The 24,406-nt window shown below is 45.4% G+C and overlaps 1 protein-coding gene and 1 long non-coding RNA gene across 6 annotated transcripts in view; one reads left to right on the top strand and one right to left on the bottom strand.

Annotated features, from left to right (window-relative positions):
- Positions 1 to 19,226, top strand: part of LOC144381101 (uncharacterized) — a 28,119-nt gene extending 8,893 nt beyond the window's left edge. Inside the window, exon 2 of one of the 2 annotated variants that reach the window (XR_013445648.1) lies at positions 13,412 to 19,226. This is a non-coding gene — a long non-coding RNA (uncharacterized LOC144381101). Of the gene's footprint in view, positions 1 to 8,625; positions 10,694 to 13,411 lie in introns of those variants that run through there. The other variant, XR_013445646.1, reaches the window with a different exon arrangement.
- MUC13 (mucin 13, cell surface associated) overlaps positions 4,860 to 24,406 on the bottom strand; it is a 28,981-nt gene continuing 9,434 nt past the window's right edge. For 3 of the 4 annotated variants that reach the window (XM_078066930.1, XM_078066932.1, XM_078066925.1), the window contains 10 exons: positions 21,275 to 21,397; positions 20,292 to 20,398; positions 16,487 to 16,542; positions 13,328 to 13,491; positions 12,688 to 12,813; positions 12,241 to 12,373; positions 11,541 to 11,578; positions 9,963 to 10,047; positions 7,739 to 7,937; positions 4,860 to 6,120 (listed from right to left, as the gene is read on the bottom strand). In XM_078066930.1, coding sequence (XP_077923056.1) covers positions 7,739 to 7,937; positions 9,963 to 10,047; positions 11,541 to 11,578; positions 12,241 to 12,373; positions 12,688 to 12,813; positions 13,328 to 13,491; positions 16,487 to 16,542; positions 20,292 to 20,398; positions 21,275 to 21,397 — 1,031 coding nt within the window. In that variant the 3' untranslated portion in view covers positions 4,860 to 6,120. Of the gene's footprint in view, positions 6,178 to 7,738; positions 7,938 to 9,962; positions 10,048 to 11,540; positions 11,579 to 12,240; positions 12,374 to 12,687; positions 12,814 to 13,327; positions 13,492 to 16,486; positions 16,543 to 20,291; positions 20,399 to 21,274; positions 21,398 to 24,406 lie in introns of all 4 variants that reach the window. The other variant, XM_078066927.1, reaches the window with a different exon arrangement.

Here is a 24,406-nt window from a genome sequence, read left to right on the forward strand (position 1 = left end):
GAACCCTCCTACACTGTTGGTGGGAATGCAAGCTGGTGCAGCCACTATGGAAAACAGTATGGAGGTTCCTCAAAAAGTTGAAAATAGAGCTACCCTATGACCCAGCAATTGTACTACTGGGTATTTACCCCAAAGATACAAATGTAGTGATCCGAAGGGGCACCTGCACCCCAATGTTTATAGCAGCAATGTCCACAATAGCCAAACTATGGAAAGAGCCCAGATGTCCATCAACAGATGAATGGATAAAGAAGATGTGGTATATATACACAATGGAATATTACTCAGCCATCAAAAAATGAAATCTTGCCATTTGCAGTAATGTGGATGGAACTAGAGGGTATTATGCTAAGTGAAATAAGTTAATCTGAGAAGGACAATTATCATATGATCTCACGGATATGTGGAATTAAAGAAACAAAACAGAAGATCATAGGGGCAGAGAGGAAAAAATAAGACAAAACCAGAGAGGGAGAAAAACAAGATCTCTTAATCACTGGAAACAAACTGAGGGTTGCGTGGGGGTGGGGTAGGAGGATGGGGTAACCAGGTGATGGACATTAAGGAGGGCACATGATGTAATGAGCACTGGGTTGTTCTATAAGACTGATGAATCACTGACCTCTACCTCTGAAACCAATAATACATTATATGTTAACTAATTGAATTTAAATTTTAAAAATGGAAAAAATAAAAAATGAAAATAAAAAATAAAAAACCCAGCCAGACCTGCTCACCTCATGAAAGCTGATGAAAGAGACCTTCCACTGGTGGCATTTTGTTTTTTATCTTAACTAAAGAATTTTTCAATGAAAATGGATTCCTTTTTTTATTTTGGAAAATCACCATGAAGTAAAACATTGATGGGGCACCTGAGTGGCTCAGTCAGTTAAGTGTTCAACTCTTTGATTTCGGCCCAGGTCATGATCTCAGTGTTCTGAGACAGAGCCCAGCGTCAGGCTCAGAGAAGGGCCCGGAGCCTGCTTAAGATTCTCTTTCTCCCTCTCCCTGTACCCCGCCTCAAAAAAAAAAAAAAAAAAAAAAAACATTGATTATCTGAATAGTTGTATCAAATTTTATGTACCATAATATGATATTAACGCTACTTCAATACTCAGGTATTTTAGAGCCAATAAAGGGAAGCATGTATGATTTCTAATGACCCAGTAAAAATGGAGCAAATATTACAAGAGTGAGCTAACATTCATGTTCCCCTGGCACAAGAGCAAGCACTGAAGAGACCAGGAAAAAGTCAAGGGGAAATTATTCAGAATTAGTGCATTCAAAATTAACGATGTCAAAGGAGCCTTTTGAAAGAGCTGCCCCACCCGATGTTGGGTTTTCTGCAAGTCAAAGGACACAGTGCCACCTACTGGCCATGGAATTTGCCCAGCCGCTAGGAAGGGCTGGGGGGACTTTGGTTCGGGGGCAAAACTGGCCCAGAGATTTGAGTCTCAAACTGTTTTGGTGTCTGTCCTCCTTCTCCAGAGGAGCCTCAGAACCCACTAAAGCTTCTTGTGCACAACAGACTCCTGGTTTCTAGACTCTCAGGGGAAGGAGTGGGAAGTGATGTGATCTGGGTGTTGGCTGTGAGGAGCCAAACCACTCACTGATCTAAAACAGTGATTCTCAAAATCTGCTGCACATTCTAGTCACCCCGGGGGCTTAAGCAATCCCGATGCTCAGGCTGCCCTAGACCGATGGAGTGCTCTGAGATCCAGGCATCTGCGAGTTTTAAATCTTCTCAGGTGACTTCAACATACAGCTGAGAAGATTTAAAACTTCTCAGCAGGGCAGCGTCCCGTCTCCAGCTCATTTCCCCCGGTGCTGACCTTAGAGGACCTTCAGTCCAATGTAGAGACCAGCAGAATAACACGTACATGTTCCTGTCCTGTCCTAGGGCTATGATCAGAGGATGCCTCCGTCAAGGTCGGAGAGGCCCCTGTGTAAGAGTCCACCCCCCACTTACAAAAATAGCTTTGTTGAGGTATAACTGACATACAATAAGATGTGTACATATGTACAGACGTATATGAAGTGTACAACGGGACAAGTTTTGAGTTACCTGTGAAACCATCACCACAATGAACCATCACCATGTAATGAACACACTCTTCAAGCCCGAGCTGGGAGAGCCCACTTTACATTGCTGTTTCACAATCATTTAATATTCCATGCCAGGCATTGTGCGGGGCAGAAGGAAACCCAGACTCACCATGCACCCCCTCTTTCCTGGGGGAAGTGGCTTCAGGACGCTGTTGGGATGCGAAGGAGGCATACCTCTACTTGAGAGGACTATGGGGGGAGGGAGAGGACTGGAAAAAGCTGGTCAGAGGGGATGATGGTTTAGCTGATCAAGACAGATGGAGGTGATTATTGAAGGAAAGGGCTTTTTTAAAAAAGATTTTATTTATTTATTTGAGAGAGAGGAAGAGGCAGAGCACAAGCAGGGGGAGCGGCAGGCAGAGGGAGAAGCAGGCTCCCTGCTGAGCAGGGAGCCCGATGCGGGACGCGATCCCAGCACCCTGAGATGATGACCTGAGTTGAAGGCAGATGCTGAACTGACTGAGTCACCCAGGCCCCCCCCCCCCCAGTTTTTTAAAGTAAGATTTTAAGAAAAGGGCTTCCCCAGTGCAGGGAACAGCATGAGTGGAGAAATGGAGGTATGAAGAGGTTGTTTGTGGAGCAGCAGGTTCAGGTGGGGTGGGGGCATCAGGCAAAGCTGGAGTGGTTGGTGGTACCTGCCCGGTGACCAGTGATGAGCCAGGGGAGTCAGCCTCAGTTCTGTGAGCTTTCGCCTCTCAGTGGAGAACCCCTGAAAGCCTTAAGCAAGGGAGCATCGTGACCAGATTCGCATCTTAGAAAGTTCATTCTTTTTTATTTTTTATTTTAAAAGATTTTATTTATTTATTTGACAGAGAGAGACACAGCAAGAGAGGGAACAGAAGCAGGGGGAGTGGGAGAGAGAAGCAGGCTTCCCGCAGAGCAGAAAGCCCGATGCGGGGCTCAATCCCAGGACCCTGGGATCATGACCTGAGCCAAAGGCAGACGCCTAACGACTGAGCCACCCAGGCGCCCCTAGAAAGTTCATTCTGACAGCCCTCCAAGGCTGTGGGACAATCAGTTTGGAAAACCTTTGCAAAGTTCCCAGTGAGCAGAAACAAATGAATTGTAGGCCATATTATGTAAGAATCAAAAGCAACTTTGAATGTGAAAGTCCTTTTCATAAACATTACACATATGCATATTTAGAGCATTCCTTTTATTTAAACAATAGCAATGAAAGCCTGTGAAAAATGGATGATACTCTGGTCATGAAGCCCAGAGTTTGTATGGCCCAGGACATTCGAGAAGTGATGGAAACTGGCATGCTGAGGTGCAGTGGGCCACAAGGAAGGTGGGACTCTTTAGAAAAGAGGTTCCAACAGCCTGCTTCTAACACTGAATCCAGAATCATCTTCAAATGTAGGGGTGCGTGGGTAGCTCAGATCATAATCCCGGGGTCCTGGGATCAAGCCCCATGTCAGGCTCCCTGCTGCGTGTCAGGCTCCCTGCTCAGCAGGGAGCCTGCTTCTCCCTCTCCTCCCAGCTCCTGCTTTCTCTCTCTCACATAAAAAAAAAATATTTAAAAAGCCAACCAATTTTTTTTTTTTAAGATTTTATTTATTTATTTGAAAGAGTTAGAGAGAGAGAGCACAAGTAGGCAGAGAGGCAGGCGGAGGGAGAGGGAGAAGCAGGTTCTCCGCCGAGCAGGGAGCCCGATGCGGGACTCGATCCCAGGACCCTGGGATCATGACCTGAGCTGAAGGCAGACGTTTAACCAACTGAGCCACCCAGGCACCCAAAAGCCAACCAATTTTAAGTTACATCTACATTACTTCTGCTGCTGTGAACTGATTAATGGCTAATGTCTTTACAGGTATTAATAGCTCCTAAGAGTGTTTCTTTTATCCCATTTACCACCTAGCCTTGTGAACACAAGAGTAAACATGAGTGGTGTCAGTGAGAATGCTTTCAGCTCCAAAAATAGAACTACTCACAGTGGACCAACAGTAAAGTCCAGATGCTTCAGGCATGGTCTGATCAGAGATCCCGCTCCATTTTTCCGTGGTTCTGTGTGTCAGCTCAGCAAAACTGAAGCAGTCTGAGGCCTCACATCTTTAAGCCCACTTTGTTAAGAGAACAGTTTCTTTCTCCAAGCCTCCTACTAAAATTAAGGCTTTATTCTAATTGTATCCACTTACGCCGTGTGCTCACTAAACCTATCACTGGCAGGGGGAATGGGGTTCCACTGATTGGCTTGGGCCAACCAAGACCCGCCGTTGGAGCTGGGGGTCAGATTGGTCCCACCCAAAATGCTTGGCTGCTTCATAATGGGAGAGAAGTAGGATGTGCATGGGGAAGCAGCCAGAAACATCTACTACATGATTAAACAATTACCCTGGGTGATCTAACAGCCCCTAATGAGGACTGCAGATATCAATCTAGTTTGCCATGTGTCATGTTTGCTATTGAAAGTGAGACTAGGGGCGCCTGGGTGGCTCATTTGGTTAAGTGTCAGACTCTTGATTTCAGCTCAGGTCATGACCTCAGGGTGATGAGATCAAGCCCCGTGTCGGCTCCATGCTGAGCGGGGAGTCTGCTTGAGATTCTCTCTCCCTCTCCCTCTGCACCTCCCCACTGCTTTAAAAATAAATGAATAAATCTTTTTTTTAAGTTAAAGAAAGAAAGAAGAAAAGAAAGAAAAGAAAAAAAGAAAGAAAGAAAAAGAAAAAGAAAAAAGAAAAGAAAGAGAAAGGGAGAGAGACTCGCTGCTATGTGCATCACCGAAGGGCCCAAACACAAGGAAGGACGCCACCTACCAAAGACACTTTATTTGTTACCTCTTACAGTTAATGGTCAAGAACAAGTAACAGTAACAACAAATAAAAATAACTTGCAAGGAGACCAGAATTAGGCATAAACAAGGACATTATTAACATTAAAGACCGTGCGTGCTGGGTGTGTCTGCGTGCGCGCGGGCGGCCACAGGGAAGGCCGGGGCCTCCACGAAGGACCTCTGCAATCTGCGTCCTGAGCCCGGACATCCGGAGCCGAGGAGCCAGAGCACGAGCTCCCTCTTTCACCATCAGCCAAACAGAATCTGCAGTTTCTCAAAGTGACCTCCAGCTCTTGCCCCTGGGGTGTTGTCTTCACACTTCCTTAGGCTCCAAGTCGTGGCTAGGACATGAACTGGAGGAAATGTCCATCTGCTCATTGAGGAGGAGGATCTGAGGATGAAGGCGGATCCAGCGAGCGTTCTCCCACACTCATCCTCCCAGCCCAGCTCCCTTCTGCCTCTGTTCCTCTCGCTCCTGGTTATGGTTTTGGGGTTTTTTTTTCCTCCCCGCCTCTACCACCTACTGGCATTTCAAAAACTCTAGGATGCACTCCATGTGGGCAGTTCTAGTCTGGGCCTTCTAATTAACATCAAAAAGATCCTGCATTCCCAGTCACTTCTCCCCCAAAAGCTGAGAGGCAGGTCTTTTTTCTGTCTCCTTGGGTGTGAGGCCAGGTCACAAGCTCCTGGCAGGGCAAGGGTGATGAAATGCCTACACTGGAGGGACCGAAGTAGCATCCTATTTTAACTTATTAGAGAATGAGCCCGAGAACCTTAGAAGATGGTATTTCTTCCCATGCCCTGGAACCACCATAGCTGGTGCGTAAGAGTCTCTCGGAATTAGGTCACAGGTCTGTAGGCTATCAACTCAAAGCAACATTCTCCCAGGAGTCAACAATCCTGGGGGGCTTTCCTCTAGATTGGAAATGGTTATTGTTGCCCCACCAGGAAAAAAAAAACAAAACCAAAAACCTAACCACTGTACTGAGTGGACAAAATCAACTATCTTAGCAGTGCTAATAGCATCTATATGCATTTAATTTCCTAGGTACTTAGCAAACAGGCAGCATTCATTGAAAGCAGTCACAACTTTATCCAGAGAGGCTGGGTCCTGGGTGGCAGAGGAATTCCAAAGGCCAGATCCTCCTGGCTGCTCACTTCTCCATTGGTCTTTTAAACACTCAAAAGAAAAGCTCCTACATTGGGCCAAGGGCCATGGATGGTCCCCAATTTTTACCATTCTACACAAAAAAGAGAGAAGGGGGGGAAGAAACTCTTAGAAGTATTGCAACCGAAACCTATGAGAAAAATTAGATTAACAAATTATTAACATTACTTCAATTAACAGTATTTGAATACTATTTTTCAAATTAGAACAGTCACTGTTCTAGGTTCCCTGTCCATATTAGCTTATTTGATTTTTATCCTATGAGAGAAAAATCCGTATGTCCATTTCACAGATGAGAAAACAAACCCAGAGAAGTCAAATAACTTGTCAAAGATCACACAGCTGATACGAGTAACAGAAGGGCAAGGCTTCAAACCCGGGCTCTAAATCCCATGCTTATTCTACCTCTAAGGGGTTGGTTCTCTTTAGAGATTATGCTTGATGTAAAGCTCTCCCCATAAGGAGGAAAAGAGGTTTGTAATGTCTGCTGGTTAAGGTTCACCTTGGGTGGGGCCAGCAGGCACTCCCATAGGACGCCCATTCTTGGCTGCTGCTCACTAGACCACGTGTCTGACCCAACATGGTGCTCCCGGTGCGAGTCAACCCCTTGTACACACACGAAACATTACTTAGACTTCCACGACTAAAGAAAACTTTATGTGCAAAATAAATCATGGGATTTCAAAATAGAAATAAGCCACGTTTTCCCAGAATGGTCATAGTGTGTTAAGATCCTCAGCGGGCAATGTGCTTGCCGGGGAAGTCTGCAGAAGTGAAATGGGCACAGAGAACGCTGAGTCTCTGCCCCTATCCTCAGCCCTCTCTGCCGCCCTCCTGCATCCTTTGCCTTCTTCATCCTCTTTATTTTTCCACTCTTCTGGTTACGCTTCCCCCCACCTCTCCCCCTTTCCCTTCCTCCCATTCTCACTTCCTTAGGAAGTCATTTCTCTCCTTGCTGCTCTTTTAACCTCTCTCTTCTCTGGCCCCCTTTTCTCTTCCCTCATCACCTTCCTTCCTTCTAGCTCAGTCCCCTTGGCGCCCTTCCCCTCAAAATTGCTTCTTAAAGATACATTCAAGACCACACTAAGCAATGCTGGCATGATTATCCAATACAAATCTAATGAATAGTCCTCCCAAGGGAAATAAAATAGCACCAGCCTCACTTGCCTTATCTCTGTAGAAAACTGATTGGGTTATGCCTTGAGGCCTGGGGGGAGGAAAGGAGAGATTTGCCTTGATATGGGCAGGCTAGAAGGATCGGACAGAACCATGTTTACATCCAACAGTTCTCCCCAGGCCTGACCTGGGTCCTAGATCCTCAAACAGCCTGGGAATTGTCATTACAACGACTGGAGTCATATCCGTGGAAGTTTATAATGTAAAGGGACCTTAAGGGCATCTAAATTGTTTTTCTTTTTTATAGCTGAGGAAATAGAAGGCCAGGGAAATTAAGTGATGTGTCTAAAGTCACATAGATGGTCAGTGTTAGGGACCCAAGTGGTGGCCATTTAACAATAGGAGGGAGCAAAAAAACAAAAAAACAATAGGAGGGGCATCCTCTAATCTTTCTCTTTTGATTGGAAAACAAAAACAAAGAAGCCTGCAGCCAGGACTTGAAGATCCAATGGCCGGGTCCCTGCTCTGCCCTGGGCATTCCACTCCCTCCCAAGTCAGTGAGCCCACTGACTCACCTAGTAGTCAGGGCGGGGCATGCTTCTCTGGTGCGCATAGGGATTCGGTGGCTGACCGGAGACATTTGCCCTGACTTTAGGGAAGATGCTCCCATCTGCTCCGAGATTGCTGAAGCCTGTCGTCTGCTGCAGTCTCAGGTTTTGAAAGTCATTCTCAATCAAGTTCTGTTCTTCAATATTCTTGTTTTTGTTCCTTGGGCTATAAATGGTAACAAGAATTAGGATCTGACAATGGCAGAAAGTTCCTTGACGCAAATGTTAGTTCTTTTAAAAAAATGTTTTCAAATTCTGAAATAATTTCAAATTTACATATAAGGTACAAACCAAAAAATTACACAGAGCTTCCACGCGTCCCTCACCGAGATGCCCCAACTGTTAACATTTCTGCACCATTAAGAGTAAGTGCTTAGCCCTGATGCCCCACTACCCATAATACTTCACTACTCCGTTCAGTGTACATTCCCTAAGTTTTAGGACAGTCTCCTCATAAGCTCTCTGTAACCATCAACACCAGAACATAAACACTGATCCAACACTGCCATCCAGTTCTGTTGGTCTCATGCAAATTTTGCTAATAATGTTACTATTCTTAAGGGTGCTTTTGAGTTATATATGAAAATAATCATAGAAGTCAAAGAGAAAAGACGATCTGTGATATAATTTTTCATTCAAGCAAAGTCAATGTCTACAGAAGTACCTCAGTCAATAAAACAAGTTCAAGGTATAAAGATCTTACAAGGAGAAAAAGGCATTTCCCAGGGTCTGCTGTAGCCCCTCAAGGACCTCAAGTGTAAGTATTCAAGGCCCAGTAGAAGCACTTGGAGGTGAGGGAGGTACCCACCTCCGATGAATCCTGACAGTGACCCTTCCTGCCTTCTGGCCCACAGACCTGCCCCTGCAGTGCCCTGGACCGCTGGAGTGCAGACTGGACCGGCTGCATCTGTGATGTCCACAGTGCTCTCCCAGGATGACCGTCGCCCACCGGAAATGTCGTAAGGGAAGACCCACTCACCCTGTGACCCCAGTAGCCAGCCTAGCCTACAACAGAGTTCTCGCCCTTTGGGAGCACTCCTGTCTAAGGAGAGGAGGAGAGGAGAAGAGGAGAAGCTTCATTCCCTTTGAAATGGTCAAGAAATTGTAATTCTTGATGTGTTCCCAAGAATCAGAATCTGAGGCTGAACTAGGAGCAAACCCAGCTCTGCAGCAGGAAGCAGGAGCTGAGAAACATAGCTGTCATGAGGTCACAAGGTTCCACACGCAGCCACTGAGGATGCTGGAGACCCAAGACAGTTAGGCAATCCTCCTAAGGAAGGAGGAGACAGCCTTGCTCCAGAACAGAATGTTCTGGCCATCTTCCTAGAAAAGGGAAGGTCATACTTCTGGTTCTCAGCTTTGCATCCTTATAATAAAGGCTTTGGGGAAGAGTTAATATCAAACTGGAATAATAAAAAAAAAAGAAGAAACAAAATCTATTTATCCTCTCACATTATAGTGCGAAAATACCTATTCTGCCAAAATATAAGATATGAGTGAAATGTTACAAACAAGCAGCTTGTTTTTACCAAAGTGCATCCCCACTTGGCACATTTCGAATGGAATAGAGGTAACAGTGTTCTCTCTCCCTGTTAATGGCGGGAACTTTATCATAAACCTTAACAATGTATATATTTTTTAACACAAAGGGCACCTGAGTGGCTTAGTTGGTTAAGTGTCTGACTCTTGGTTTCAGCTTAGGTCATGAGCTCAGGGTCGTGAGATCGAGCCCCGAGTCGGACTCCATGCTCTTGGGATTCTTCCCTCTGTCTCCCCTCCCACCCCCCGCACATGCTCTCTCTAAAACAAGCAAAAACCAAAAACAACAACAACAACAACAACAACAACAAAACAACAAACTCACACAAAGGACACAAAATTATGTCTATACCATCATTTAAAAAGAAAAAAATCTGGAAAGATATATGCCAAAATGCTAGTTGCCACAGGGTGGTAAGTTCTGTGAGTGGTTTTTTACTTGTGCTCCTTTACACATTTTTCTGTTTTCTTTATAATCACGAATGGCTTATATAAGCCAAAGCAAATTAAGGTAAGAGAAAAAGCCAACAGTATTAGAGAGGTCTCGCCTCATCTCCCTTCTCTTGCCCCAGCAAGGCTAGGTATGTTTTGAACCTGGAGCGTGACGCCGGTGGTGCGAAGCCCTAGGGAAAGGGATACGTCCACTCCATACCTTGCTAAGAAGATCAATGCAATCACCAGGCAAAGAATGAGGGCACCGCCAATGCTGCCCACGACAGTGAGGATCAGCTGAAAATCTGGAAAGGAAAAGCAGAGAGTAGGCACAGCCTCCCACAAGCAGCCCCCATTGCCTACTGCACAGGTACATGTGTTCCCAGAGGTTCCTGGCTGTGAAGACAATCAGGCTGTGGTCCCCGCCCCCACCAGGGCCAGCTTGGGTGCCAGGCTGGGGGGGTACTGTGTCTTCAGAACCCAACCGGAGGAGGCTGCCTTGCCAGATAAAAGACCATAAACAACAGAGGCGGCCGTGATGGGGGGGGGGGTGGGCAGGGCCTTCCTGGGCTCTGCGGACGATGAGACATTAACGGAGGGGAGCATCCCATCCTAACCTCTGCTGCCTCTGCCTGCCCACCACGTCTGACCTTGCAGATAAGCAGGGGGAACGAGGCTGGAGTTAAATTTGTCACTAACAGAGGCTTCATAGAATCAGTGAGGGGAGAGCTCGTGGCGACCATTCTCTTCCCCTAGTCTGCTCTGGCTGGCGCCACCGAGCCTGGCCAATGTGGCTACGAGCTGGCCTGTGCGGACGGCACCCACGGCAGATTTCAAACACGCAGTATGAAAAAAAACAAACCTAAAATTTCTCATGGAAAAACACTTACTGATGACATGTTGAAAAATATTTTTGATATCTGAAGTGAAATAAAATGTTATTAAAATCAAGTTCACTTATTTCTCTTTAATACATGTAGTTAGGATTTTTAAAATTTGAAATTAAATATGAAGCTCCATTACATTTCTATTGGACAGTGCTGTTCTAGAACCCTCTGTCTCAGATTTCTGCTTCATGACTGCCATAGAGGCCACCTCCAACCTGGATTCATAGGGGTGTAGACCATGTCTGCAAAGGGATTTGGTCCAAACCTCTCACTCTGTAAGTGTGCATGCTGAAAGCCCAGAAGGAAGGAAAGACTTAGCAAATCCAGCCTTGCAACAAAATACAACAGAAAGTGAGAGCACTTTTCATCACTAACTTTGTGGCTGGCTGAGAGGCCAACAGTAATGTTTCCTTCATCTCGGATCATCAGTCTTTAGTTCATTATGTAAAATTGTAAATGTAATATAATTAAAAATATAAAGTTAGTATTGTCCCAATCTGGTGGGGGTGGGGTGTGGGAGAGAACGAAAGCAACTGAACTTGCAACAACACGTCACAAGCTAGTAAATGGCTCGGGGACCAAAAGACTTGAATATTTAAACGGTTTTTAGTTCTGCTCTCCCATGACCACAGACATTTTTGGAATATACTGGTCTTTTATCCTTGCTGGTGATAGAAAATGAACAGAATGTTAGGACGCCCAGAGCCCACCTCTTGGGCTGGGTTCTGTTATTTTCTATAACGGGGTGCTGCTGCCCAGGATCTGAAGGCAGGCATGGGACGGCATGACCCATAAAGAGATTGTCTCGCTCTTTATGAAGGGAGTCAGAGACTTTGGAGTCCTGGGCAGAATTTTGAATGTGTTCCCTATTTCTCAGAAGCTTAATAACAAAGCAGAACTTTTATACTCACTGTCTTCACAGTTGACTCCGCTGTAGCCAAATGCACACCTAAAATACAATAATGGAAACCATGGTACAGTCTCTGCGGGGAATATGTCAGAGTTCCCACCCAACCGCCATGTCTTCCTTTCCATCTGCCTTTCATTCTACCTGCCCCCCCTTCTCCTTCTCCTCTTTCTCTTTTCTTCCTTATGCTCCTATTCTTCCAGGTGAGCAACTTCCATGGAGCTCTGGAAGGCTGAAGAGGGGACACAATTCCAATTGGTCCCATTTCCTACTGACTGAACCCTCCATCCTCTGAGCTTCAGGAAGATTCAGCAATTCAAACTCAGCTGAAGCCCAGAGGCATGGAGCATTGCGGTGTGGGGGAGGGGGCCCTCGGCTGCAAGGCCCCACGGCTCTGCCACCTAACTGCTGCCCTGTAAGCTGGGGCTTGTTATTTACATTCTCTGAGCTTCACATTGCTCCCTGGCAAATGGGGAACTAATTCGTTCCTGACAGTGTTGCTGTGCGACACGTATTACCTAGCACGGTTCCTAGCACACAGAGAATGTTCAAGAACCATCAATGCTGATGACGATGGTGCTCTTATACCTACCAACGTATGGCAGCATTCCAACATCCTGACCCTAAACCCATGCATGTATCTATACGTTCTATCCTTTGGCTAGCTCCCGTTGTGGTAAGATGAAAAAGGAGCGACTTCTTACTCTTGACAGACCCCACGATCATCTTTCTTGTAGCCCGGCAGGCACACACATTCAGGGTTCCCGCCGCTCTTATTCACTAAGCACTGCTCATTGTTGTCTGCGTTGCAGGTGTCAGGACACTTTACAGCAGGAACTTCAAAAGAAAATTTCTGAGTTATTTTCAAAAACAACCCCTTCAACCCCAAAGTGATATGTCACAGAACACAATTTTTTAATATTGCTTTCTCTGGGTAAAGTGGGGGGCTGCCTGGCTGCGCGCACGGCACGCTTTCTGTGAAGATGCACACGGGCTGCCTCGCCACGTTCGTGTGTCTAAAGCCCAAATCCACACCCCTCAGACTCTGGAATGCACACGGAAACGTGAGCAGTAAAGCTTGTATTTTGCAAATGAAAAAGGAGAGAAGGTAGGCATTGTGAAGAACACTTAACAAGCAAGTGAACACTCACCAACACACACAGGGACCTGGGGGTTAGGTCTTTCCATCCCCTGCTTGCATTTACACAGCAAACCATTGCTACAGTCGTCGTGCTCATTTTCTTTTTCACAACCATAATAATCACACAGAGTTTGAGCTGAGAGGCACAGACAATTCAGAAATATGGTCAGTGAGACAATAGGGAGAGGAATTAGGTCAGTGCGATAAATAAATGGTTGTTGTTTTAGGCCACTAAGCTTGGGGGTGGTTTGTAACACAGCAAAAGTGAATCGTTCCAGCTGTGCCAGGGGGCTGGTGGGTCAGCCTAAAGGGGAAACAGGGCAAGGAAGGCTTTCTGGGATCATCTGGAAGCTACAGCTTGGTATAAAGCCTTCTTGTTTCTCCTTTCTTCCTACCTTCCCACCTTCCAAAGAGAGGAGCAAACTGGTCAGTGTGATGACATGGGCGGGGGGGGGGGGGGGGGGGATGGCTGGAAAGGAGTAGAACCAAGCAAGGGAGGAGAGGGAGGAAGAATGCCTGGTTCACTGGAACTGGGCCCATCTGTGGATTCAAGTCTCCTGCTTTTCTTGCCCCCTTCTCACAGAGAATGGAAATGTTTACAAAAAGGTAGGTCTTCAAGGGAACTTCGAAGAAAAGTATTGAATGCTTACGATTATATCCTGCAATGTCACCACTGCTGTTTTGAATTGCTTTTCTAATTGATTGAGACACAGTCTTCTCACTTTCTTTCGTAGTTTCTGTGAAGATGTTTAGGACCTCTACCACAGCAGTCTTGTCACCAGCACGCACTGCTGATCTCGCCGAAGGAGAGGTGCTGAAAATGAAACGGATCCATCGCTTGACGAACTGAACCGAAGGATCCACAGACCCACACTCCTGTCTCCTCTAGTCCTGACCCACTGTCCTATATCCACAACTGGGGCCCAAATACGGGGGGCCTGGAGGTGCAGTAAGATGGCGGTTTATAGGCCCAGAGATCTAGCTCTCTTCAGTGTGTGCTCAGAGGTCATCTCTAGCTAAACAATGCCCTGTTGGAGGATATTTTTTTTTTAAGATTTTATTTATTTATTTAATTGACAGAGAGAGAGAGACAGCGAGAGAGGGAATACAAGCAGGGGGAGTGGGAGAGGGAGAAGCAGGCTTCCCGCCGAGCAGAGAGCCCGATGCGGGGCTTGATCCCAGGACCCTGGGATCATGACCTGAGCCGAAGCTCAATCAACTGAGCCACCCAGGCGCCCCCCTGTTGGAGAATATTGAGAAAAGTTGTGGACAATCCTTTTTAGGAGCTAGAAGCCTGGAGCTAACCAGAAGTAGAACAGGTAACATCTGAAACTAACTTGTCCCTTTCTGTAGAAAATCAAGAGTAGGTCTCTTGCTGAGCTCGTACACGTGATACACTGAAATAAGGAGAGTGGGGTGTAGGGAGCATGAGCGAAGACCACTACATCAGAGCCCCAGATACTGAGTGCCTGCGCCCCAAGAACCGCTGTGCCAAGTTCTAATTCTTCCACTGTCCAAGAGGAATCAAGTGATACAACCACTGAAAAGAGACGGGGGGGAAAAAGGACTTTCAAATACTCCTTCCCTCTCCAACCTATGGCTGTGTGTTTTCAAGACTCATGACTTTTGAGGAAACATCAGAAGCTTGGAAACATAGCCCAACCCGCTTAGGAAATGTTTACAGCCATGTTAGTTCTTCAGAACTATCGAGAAAATCCAAAATCCAAAATCAGAACCAAATTCTGTTTTTTAGGAACGGTCACCACAAAAGGAGTGCAAAAAACAAAATGGGCTTCAGATTCTAGCTGAAAATGACTCATTCACGATAGGATTTAGAGGTGGCCATAGAATGTACAGGGCAGTGAGCAAAGGATATTTGATACAAGTCATTTGATAAAGAGATCAGTTGAAAAATGACCAGAAATCTCTGGTATCATTTTGCAGCAGGGCCTAGGAAAGAAAAGCCATCCACAATTCATTCATTCAAAGAACCTACTAGCGCACACTCTAATTTAGGGGGCAAGATATTACAGTGAAAGGAACAATGGAACCACTGCATATTTAATAACAGAACGGCATAGCATAAATGGTCAGAGCAGTAACCTTGGTGCTAAGAGGCCTGAAATCTAGACCCAAGATGGCCACCACCTTTTGTGGACCAAGACTAGTCACAGCTTCCCTGAGCCTGAGTCTCCTCCTCTTTCCGAAGAGAGAATTGCAAGAGAAATTCTGAAGATCCTTCCAATTCCAACGTGGATGCTATAGAGAAAGAGCTCAGGGAGCAGAGAAGAGAGCACTGGACTGGAGCCGAAGAAATGGCTTTCTAGGTGAGAGAGGGCCCTGCACACCCCTGAGGTGCCCGAGCTGGTTCGTCTCTAACACTGAGCTCACAAGTAGAAGTTTGCCTCCGAACGCTCCTGGCTCCCTTTCAGTAAGTCCTTAAAAAGCAAACATATGCCACAGTATCGGGGAACACCCCCCCCTCCCCGGGACCAGCTCTCCATCACACTTGCAGGGTTCCCTGTTCGGGAAGGGACACAGACAGGAACTGCCACGTGTTGAAATCGACTATGTGCCAGTCACTCTGTGTGGGTCATCCTTCACATGGTATCCCACTTACTCCTCCCGCGGTTCCAGGAAGTCGATCAGATCATCCCAGCAATGCAGACGACATAACAAAACTTTAGAGAGGTTGAAACACCTGCCCAGTCACACAGCAGGAAAAGTGCCAAGGCCAGGAATGAAGTACAGATGTGGCCGACGCCACCACAGCCCACGGATCCTGTCTTTATCCAGTCATCCCTGATGCACGAACTCCCTGCTGTCCGCTAAACCAAACCTAAAACATGCCCTGAAACAATGCAGAGCACTTAGCAGCAGTCTGCTGTGTACCTACGTCCAGCTTCAGGGCCTCTGCCTGCTGCTTGCCCTCGCCATGTGAGCCCCATGCGTCCCATTAGGCTGCCTGCTGGCCTCCTGGCTACCAACCACAGAGGCCCCTTGTTCACTGCCAAGTTCAAAACTCACCACTTTTATAGGAGGTCTCCTCTGAATTTGTATGTATCAAATATGTATACTGTGTCTTATTTCACAAAGGATTTGACAAAGCTCATAAAGACAGATGCAACAGTAAAACCATAAAACATAACTACATTAGGGCTGCTTTCTCTGTACAACTCCATTCATCTTAGAACATTCTTTCCCTGGCCTGCAGCGCATGTGTATTAATATGCTTCAGAGAAGGCCACCATGGAATCAGTAACTTCTTGAGACTCCTCTGCCTCTTTGGGTCCCCAAATAAGCATCCAACACCAGTCACTGCATATTGATACATTCAATAACTGCTTGTTCTTCCTGCAGGAAAGAGCTCACTGCTGGCCCTTCAGTAGCCAGGTATGTGATTGGGATATTCCTGTCTCCCTCACTCCCTCCCCCACCTTGAGAAAAGAGATGACCGTGAGCCATTCATTCTCTCCCTGCCCTCTGGAATGCACATTCTAGGGGTTGACCAGGTGTGGTTTTAGCCAAGGAATGAAACCGAACAAACTGGTCAGGGCGATACCCTGGGCCACGTGTACAAGTTGCTGAGGAGCCAATCACAGACAGCATCTTGCTGCCCCAAGCGCCCACCTGCCCATCCAGGCCAGGGTCAGTGTGACATGGAAAGCAGAGCCCTCTGCAGCACTCAGACTGACCACCTCTTCTTGTGACTTGCCACTGGAGGGCCTTAGATAACTCAAGAGAAGACCAGAAGTTAGGCAAACAGACACCTGCCTCCGAAGTATCCCATCGGTCCATAGCAAACTTACCTTACTTTATCAATTACAGTCTGTCCGTAATCAGAATTGTCAAATGCGTTCTTAAACTGTGGAGGAGGAGAACAGATTTAATAACTACCACAAAGAGGGGGAAAATGTGATACTGTATCTGAGTTTTCACACAAACACATTTCTAACTTCATTTGTATAAATACACGTGGCTCATCACAGCAATTTGTCCCCATTTGATTTTTGTTCTAAAATAATACGATTCTGCTATGTCAGAGTTATCCAGGAAAAATACCTAAGGCACCCAGCCAAATTAACAATCATACTTTTAAAAATAAGGTGACTAACTTACTCAGTTTGTGTTTTCAAAGTCCCCGTGAAGTTTTGCATATTTGGTTTGCACGTTTGTTAGACTTCTCTATAAGCATGCTTCGTGCACTCATCAATTCTCCCAGGGAACACTTACTTACTTGCCCACCTTGACAAGCATCATGCCAGAAACAAACGGCGGAGACAGGCGGGTCCTGCCCTGTGATGAGTCAGGGGACTACACCGTGAAGTGGGGAGAGGTGAGCGCCATAGGGCAACACAATCTACCACAGAAATTCAAAGACACTCTCTTCCAGTTGCCGAGAACCAGGGAGGGCTTCATAAAGGAGACCACCCTTAAAGCATTTTCGGAATCGGTGCCAGGATGGGGAGAGGAGGAAGGAGCCTATACACAAATGTTCAGAAGCAGCGTGCCTCAGAAGGGAGCAGGCTGAACTGGGAAGAATACCTGAAGTCAAATTTCTCCGTGTCAGCTTTTGCATAGTGGTTTGAACTTCACCTTTCTCCTCGGAAACCTGGAGAAAGCAGTAAATTCCTACCGCATAGGGCTATAATGTTGTCAAACGAGATGGAATATATGACACATGGCTTTGGGAGCTGGACGGGGCTCCAAGCACGGGTACATCTTACTAGGCAGAATTGTGTTGAGAGCAGACAACTCTAGATACTCGCAGAGAAGGGGCCAGAGATAAAGCTGGAACCTCTGGCAGGGGTGAGGTGGAGGTGGGGTGAGGGTCCCAATGAGGATGTAAGTTCACTGATGCCAAGAATGGGGGTTTGTTTTCTCTTTCTGATGACATAACATCCCCCCACCCCCACCCCACAGTACTCAGTACAGGGCAATCCCCAGGAAATGTTCTACAAACACTGGCTGACTGATGACTGAACGAATTAAATGTGAAAGACATGACCTTGGACATGTCTTCCCCTCTGTGGGCCCCAACTTCCGTATTTTATTATATGAGCATTGAACTGAGTTGGTGCAACCTTTTCATAATCCATGACTTTTTATTATTTTTCTCCTCATGGCGATCCAATGCTCTAAAGATCATGGCAACCAATGTCATTTTAGAAAAGATGTTATTTCTCTTTTATCCTAGTCAAATTCAAATAAATTTGATGCTCTAATTCATCTGGGTAGCCTTATATCCAGAATACATCTACATGCCTTTTAATTCTTTTAAATACTAGGAATAGCTGGTATTTCTGTAAACCATCGGAGGCCTGGCAGTTTACTTAGGACAAGTTCACTGGATGACCTCCAAGGTCCCTCTCATTTACCTACTGACCATTGCCCATTTAATTTTCTTATTCCCAAAGAAGAGAGATTACAAAATTGGCATCTGGCATAGGAGATTTTTTTTTTTTTTAATCTTCCAGGTCACCCTTTGAGGATGTTGGGCTATACACGTCTCAAACTGAAGGGCTGTTAAGTCCAGACAAGAAGGCAGGAGCCATCCAAACAGGCCTGCCGGGCCTCTATGCACAACAGAGCCAGCAGGTGAGGAGGCGTTTGAGAAGCAGCCTTGTGGTCAGGCAGGTCTGAGTTCAAATCCCCACCTCCTCACTCATCAGCTGGGTGACCTGCGGTCAGTTACTTAACCTTCCTGATCCTTGGTAGCCTCATCAGCAAAACAGCACCGTAGTACCATCTTCCCCACTGGGCTGTTTTCAGAACTTGAATTATTACACATAAAATGCCAGGCACATACGCAACAGGGAAACTCCAAATCCCTCTGCAGACTGTCCATTTGGATCCAGCTGGGTAGAAAATGGACCCTGCGAGACGTCGCAGGGCCTGAGCTAGAACTGTCCCGGCTACAAAGTCTGCTAAGGGGATCTTGAAGAAAGTCAATTGTCTTTTTTTTTTTTTTTTTGTCTCTGGGGAGTCGCAAAAGAGTTCTGGCGTATCCCCTTCAGAAGAAAAGCTTCCCGGAAATTAGAAGAATGCTCTATCCCCTCCCTGGTCCCTCTGAAATTATCAAGACCTAACTGAGATCAAGTCTTAAAATTGGTATCTGAAGGGCATAGGCGTGTAGCAGGAGGGGTCTTTTGGACACCCATACCCAAAGCAAGCTTGGGGGATGTAGTGGTCACTGCTCAGGAAAGCCACAAGACAACGGAGGGGTTCCCTGGAAATAGGAACACATTGATGTTGCTATCCTCAACGTACTGAATATCATCCAAGTGGGCCAATTGGAATGTAGGTCCAGGATAAGAGGTAAGTCATGGCCAGCTGGTCCATCATGCTTAGGTGTTATGACAAGGGGCCAAGGCCAAGGCTGGGCTACTAAAGCCACGGTTTTTATCCGAGCAGCACCAGGCACGGGCTGTTTGGTCATGAGCACCAGCGCTCTCTGTGCTATCTGTAAATCATTCAGACAATGATGTTTTATGTTCTACTAATTCTGCTAGCAAAACTCTTTTGTAATAAAATAATTCTGAATTGAAAGATACAGTCTTCAATGTCTTCTTTAGTTCTTAAAAGTGTTTCTACACTTATGGTTCTAAGACATATTTACAGTCTACTGTTTTTTCCCTTTAAAATTAAACTTTCAGAAACATTGGCTCTATGTCCTCTATACGCTCTTTCAGATCTAACATCTGTGGTTCCAGAATGGAGATTTCCATCCCTTTTCATGTTGACACATTCACTCACAATAATCAGAATGAAATGAAGCTATTGTTCATTTTGACATTTTTAATAGTGGAGAAAAGTAACAGATATTAAAAAAAAAAAAAAAAAAGCCAGACTGGTATAGAAATGTATGCAAATTTGATCGTAAAAAGGAAAAAAAATCTTTTCAATTCTATGAAAATAATTTTATTTTAAAACATCATGTATTTATGTGTCCATTTAAAAATATTGTAGGGACACCTGGGTGGTTCAGTCGGTTAAACCTCCGACTCTTGATTTCAGCTCAGGTCTTGACCTCAGGGTCATGAGTTCAAGCCCCACGTTGGGCTCCACACTAGGCATGGCTACTTAAAAAAAAAATTCTGGGGCGCCTGGGTGGCTCAGTTGGTTGAGCGACTGCCTTCGGCTCAGGTCATGATCCTGGAGTCCTGGGATCGAGTCCCGCATCGGGCTCCCTGCTCGGTGGGGAGTCTGCTTCTCCCTCTGCCCCTCCCCCCTCTCATGTTCTCTCTCTCATTCTCTCTCTCTCAAATAAATAAATAAAATCTTTAAAAAAAAAAAAAATTCTAATAGCTTCTGTATCAGTGGGTATGGCATGGCTGGAGCAAGCTTCTAAAGGCCCTCTGCCATGCTGGGTGTTACCCATCTAGGTGCAGGATCATGGGGAGGCCCAAGGGTCCCAGAGGAGGGGCCTGGGCAACCAAGCACCAGGGGGGTTAGGACAGCTGCAATTTACCAACCAGTAAGGATGCCTTTCACTATTTTAGCAACTGGAATAGCTGAACCAGTGTGTACTACCTGAGCACCAGTCCTCCATGCTGCAAGAAAGTGTTAGAATGAAGAACACTTATATAGGAAGAAAGGTTGGAAAATACTTACAAAATTAGTAATTTGAATATGTAATCTTTGGTAGGCCACAGAATTTTCATCTCCCAAACCAGATACTTCTGATACTTTTACTCTAATACTTCCAGGGAATAACTTTCCTGAAATTCAAGCAGAATCTTTTTATAATATTTAATGTGAAGAGGGTTAATTTCCATTTTGTTTAAAATATAGATTATTCTTAAAAATTCTAAACATTATGATATTATAGGAAGTCTGGAAAGATGAAAAATGTGACCCAAAATTCCATCCAACCCAACACAACCATTTTTGTTTTGGTGTATTTCTCCTAGTTCTTTTCTTCCATGCATAGTTTACATTGTCATAATGCCATGAGTCTTCTTTATCTTTGTTACATAATAAGCATTTTTCCAAGTAATTACCTAGTCTTCATATCTATCTATCTATCTATCTATCTATCTATCTGAGTAGGCTCTACGCCCAATGTGGGGCTTGAATTCATGACCCTGAGATCAAGAATTGCATCTCTACCAACTGAGCCAGCCGGGTGTCCTCCCCATAACTATTATTTTTTCTTTAAATAACTATTACTTTTAGAGGCTGCATAATACTCTATGAAAAATGTGTTATCTTCATTGATAGTCATTTTTTGGTTTTCATGCTCTTGATTATTTAAAAGTAAAAAAGTTTGCAGCAAACATCTTTATGCACAAACCTTTCTATTATTTGGGGTCATTTACTTAGATCCCCAGAAATGAGATTATTAGTGCTGAAATATGAACACCTGTTTGGCTTTTGGAATATCCCTGTGGTCCCTCTAGTTTCCACTGAGATAAAGCAGGAGCGTTTGTTGCCTATAAATTATCTTCTACCTCTACTAAACCAACGGAGTCACCAGGTGCCCCAAATCCTCTACCTCTACCATTCTGGAGGCTCTTTTTTGACATTACTTTGCATTTTCTGTTCTACTTTAGGTCTGAAATGCAGCTCTGCAGGGTTCATCCCTTGTAACTCACCTTTTTTGCATGTGGAAGAGTTATAGTAATATCCTAATGTACACAGGCAAATATGGGTATCATTCAGGGTAACACATGAAGAACCACCTTTACAGGGAGCTCCTTGGCAAGGATTTATGGGAACTGAGAGAGAGGAAAAAGAGATTAAAAATCCACAGAATGACAACAGATGACACCGAGAAACATACTTTAAAATCTTCATGCCTCCCTCCTGGGCACGTTCTAGTCTTTGGTTGAAGAGCATATGCCTCTACGGAGTCTGTTGTGGAAATTCTGGAGCCAGGTGCTTATCAACAGTAAAGGCAGAGGTTGGTGGGTAGAGTCTGCTCAGAGAGACAACCGTCTCCTAGTTCCATCTTCAGCATCTTTGGATCACAAGGATCCTTGAGAACCTTGATATCTGGTCCTCTAATACCAGGTAGGGCTTCCTAGTACCATTTGAAAGAGAGCGTCCTATTTTCTAGGGAATTATGAGTAACTGTCTTATAGGGACAGGCAGGAAGCCCCCAACAGAAAGGAGGTATTTTTGGGGGGTTAGCATACAAGGCATACAGATACAAGAAGGAAAGGGATGGTAAGGGGACCCTGCAGATAGAAAGTTCGCAGAGGAAGTGATGAGGGCACACTCCACCCCCTGGCTTTCTGAATGGATGACTTGAATGGATGGTGAGAATTATATTGCAATGGTTTCTCCATCACTGGTTGGTGCTCTCTGACCAGGCATCTTTCCTCTCTCTGGAGAAGTGGTAGGACTGGGGAGTGGAGTTAGGTCAAAGGAAAATAGTTGTCTTGGCTGGCCATTTTCTCCATCTCTGTCAGATGAAATGATTCTGGGCTTTGATTTCAGAAAAGATGGAGTGACTGATCAAGAGGTGTTAATGTTCTTATGAACCTATAGGTAGGAATTGTTGATTTTTTTAAAAGCTAGATATAAGGTACAATGTGTCAAGCATCTTCCCTTTTGTGATAAAATGAGGAGAATATGCACAAACATACAAATATGTATGCTTGTATTTGCACACATTCCTCTAGAGATAGATATGAGAAACTGGCTATAGAAGTTGCCTCTGGGGAAGGGAACAGGAGTCTGGGTCCTAGGGGTGTAGGATAGGAGGGAGATTTAGTGCTTACTGCATATACTTTTGCCCTGTTTAAGCTTCTTTCCTTCCATAACTGTGGGTCTAATGTACTTTTATTTAAAAAAAAAAATCAAAAATAAAATAGGGCTGATGAGGATACGGAGTAACAGGAATGCTCATACTGGTGGGAAAACCAAATGGTACAGCCACCTTGGAAGACAGTCTGGCAGTTTCTTACAAAACCACACATACTCTTACCATAGGATCCAGCAAGCGCACTCCTTGCTATTTACCCAAAGGAGTTGAAAACATGCGCTTTCAAAACCTGCTCAGGAATATTTATGGCAGCTTTATTCATAATTGCCAAAACTTAGAAGCAACCAAGATGTTCTTCAGTAGGTGATATGGATAAAACCATGGTACATTCAGACAGCGGATTATTATTCAGAGTTAAAAAGAAATGAGCCATCAAGCCATGAAAAGATATGGAGGAATCTTAAACATATATACTGAGTGAAAGGAGCCAACCTGGAAAGACTAACATGAGTCCAACTACATGACATTCTGGAAAGACAAAACCATGGCAATAGTGAAAAATCACTGGTTGCCAGGAGTGGGGGGTGGGTAGGGGATGAATAAGCAGAGCACAGTCAATTGGTAGAGCAGTGCAAGTATTCTATGATACCGTATAATGGATGCATGTCATTATACATTTGTCCAAACCCACAGAATGTGCAGCAGCAACGGGGAGGCTTAGCGTAGCCTGTGGACCTTGGGTGATGATGCTGTGTCAGTGAAGGTTCATCAGTTGTCACAATGTACCCTCTGGTGAGGGATGTTGATAATGCGGGAGGCTAGCCTCAGCTGTAAGTAAGCAAGGATGGTTTGGAAGATCCCAGGGAAGACATTGAGTCAACTCTACTCAGGATACACCAGACAAGTAACTCCCGGTAGGCTTTCTCTCCCGCAGTGAAGGACAGACCTGCCCGCTGGTTCTGTGTGCCAGGAATAAAGGCACAAGATAGTACAGCTGGAAGGGATTTTGGTGCCTATTTAGTTCAGTCACGTTATTATGGCCGGGGAAGTTGAAGCCAAGAGAGAAGTGACTTGCCCCTCCCCACAGTGAGCTAGTGGTCGGGCCAGAACACAAGGCAGCTGCCTGCCTTCCTCTGGGAGAATGTCTGGGGGAGCAGGAATGGCTTAGAAAAGCTCTCTTTCCTGACTCCGGCAGAGCTGGCTGTGCAGCTGCGCCCCAGGGGTTCTGTACAGGCTCTGGCCCCACCTGCTTAATCATCCGTCTCTTAGATCTGTCGAAGAACATGGGGGGAAACCAGAAGAAGTCAGTGTGGGGGACATCAGCTTGCTCTGTGACCTTGGGCAAGTTGCTACCCTTGCTGCGCCTCAGTTTCCCTGAAAATGACAGGGTTTATGTAGACCCTTCAAGCCTAGATCTGAGGATTATTTTAGACCAGGGGTTGGGAAACTATGACTCAAATCTGGCTAGTCTTCAGTTTTTGTAAATAGCGTTTTACTGGTATACCGCCAGGCTCATTCCTGTGTATATTGACCATGACTGCTTTCATGTTAAAATGGCAGAGGGGAGTAGTCACAACAGAACCCCTATTGTGGCCCACAAAACCTAAAATATTTATTAGTTTGCCTTTACCGATAAAGTTGGCTGACCCCTATTCTAGACCAAACTTTGGGAAATGAGGCAAGTGCTTTCAATAATTTTGGCTTGAGGTCAATTGCCATCTCTTAGTATTCCTGAAACATCTGTCCTTTGGACAATGGCCCCCATCCATGTCTAGGACTGTTTGAGTACTGCTGTTGTTTGGCTCTTTATCCCTCAGGCTCAAATTCCATGAATTAACTCAAACTCCAAACTGTGATCGGCCACCATCGTAATGTTCATTTTTCACTAACATTGTTAAGGAGTCAGGGCAGAACTGACTCCTTCCTTAGGTAGATCAGTGAGCTAGACCAGTGGGGCTGGCGAGACAGCGCTTGTTTGGACCTCAGAGAAGCTGAAACGATTTCTAAAAATCCCCTG

The sequence above is a fragment of the Halichoerus grypus genome, chromosome 1 (genome assembly GCF_964656455.1).
Source record: "Halichoerus grypus chromosome 1, mHalGry1.hap1.1, whole genome shotgun sequence".
NCBI classification, from domain to species: domain Eukaryota; kingdom Metazoa; phylum Chordata; class Mammalia; order Carnivora; family Phocidae; genus Halichoerus; species Halichoerus grypus.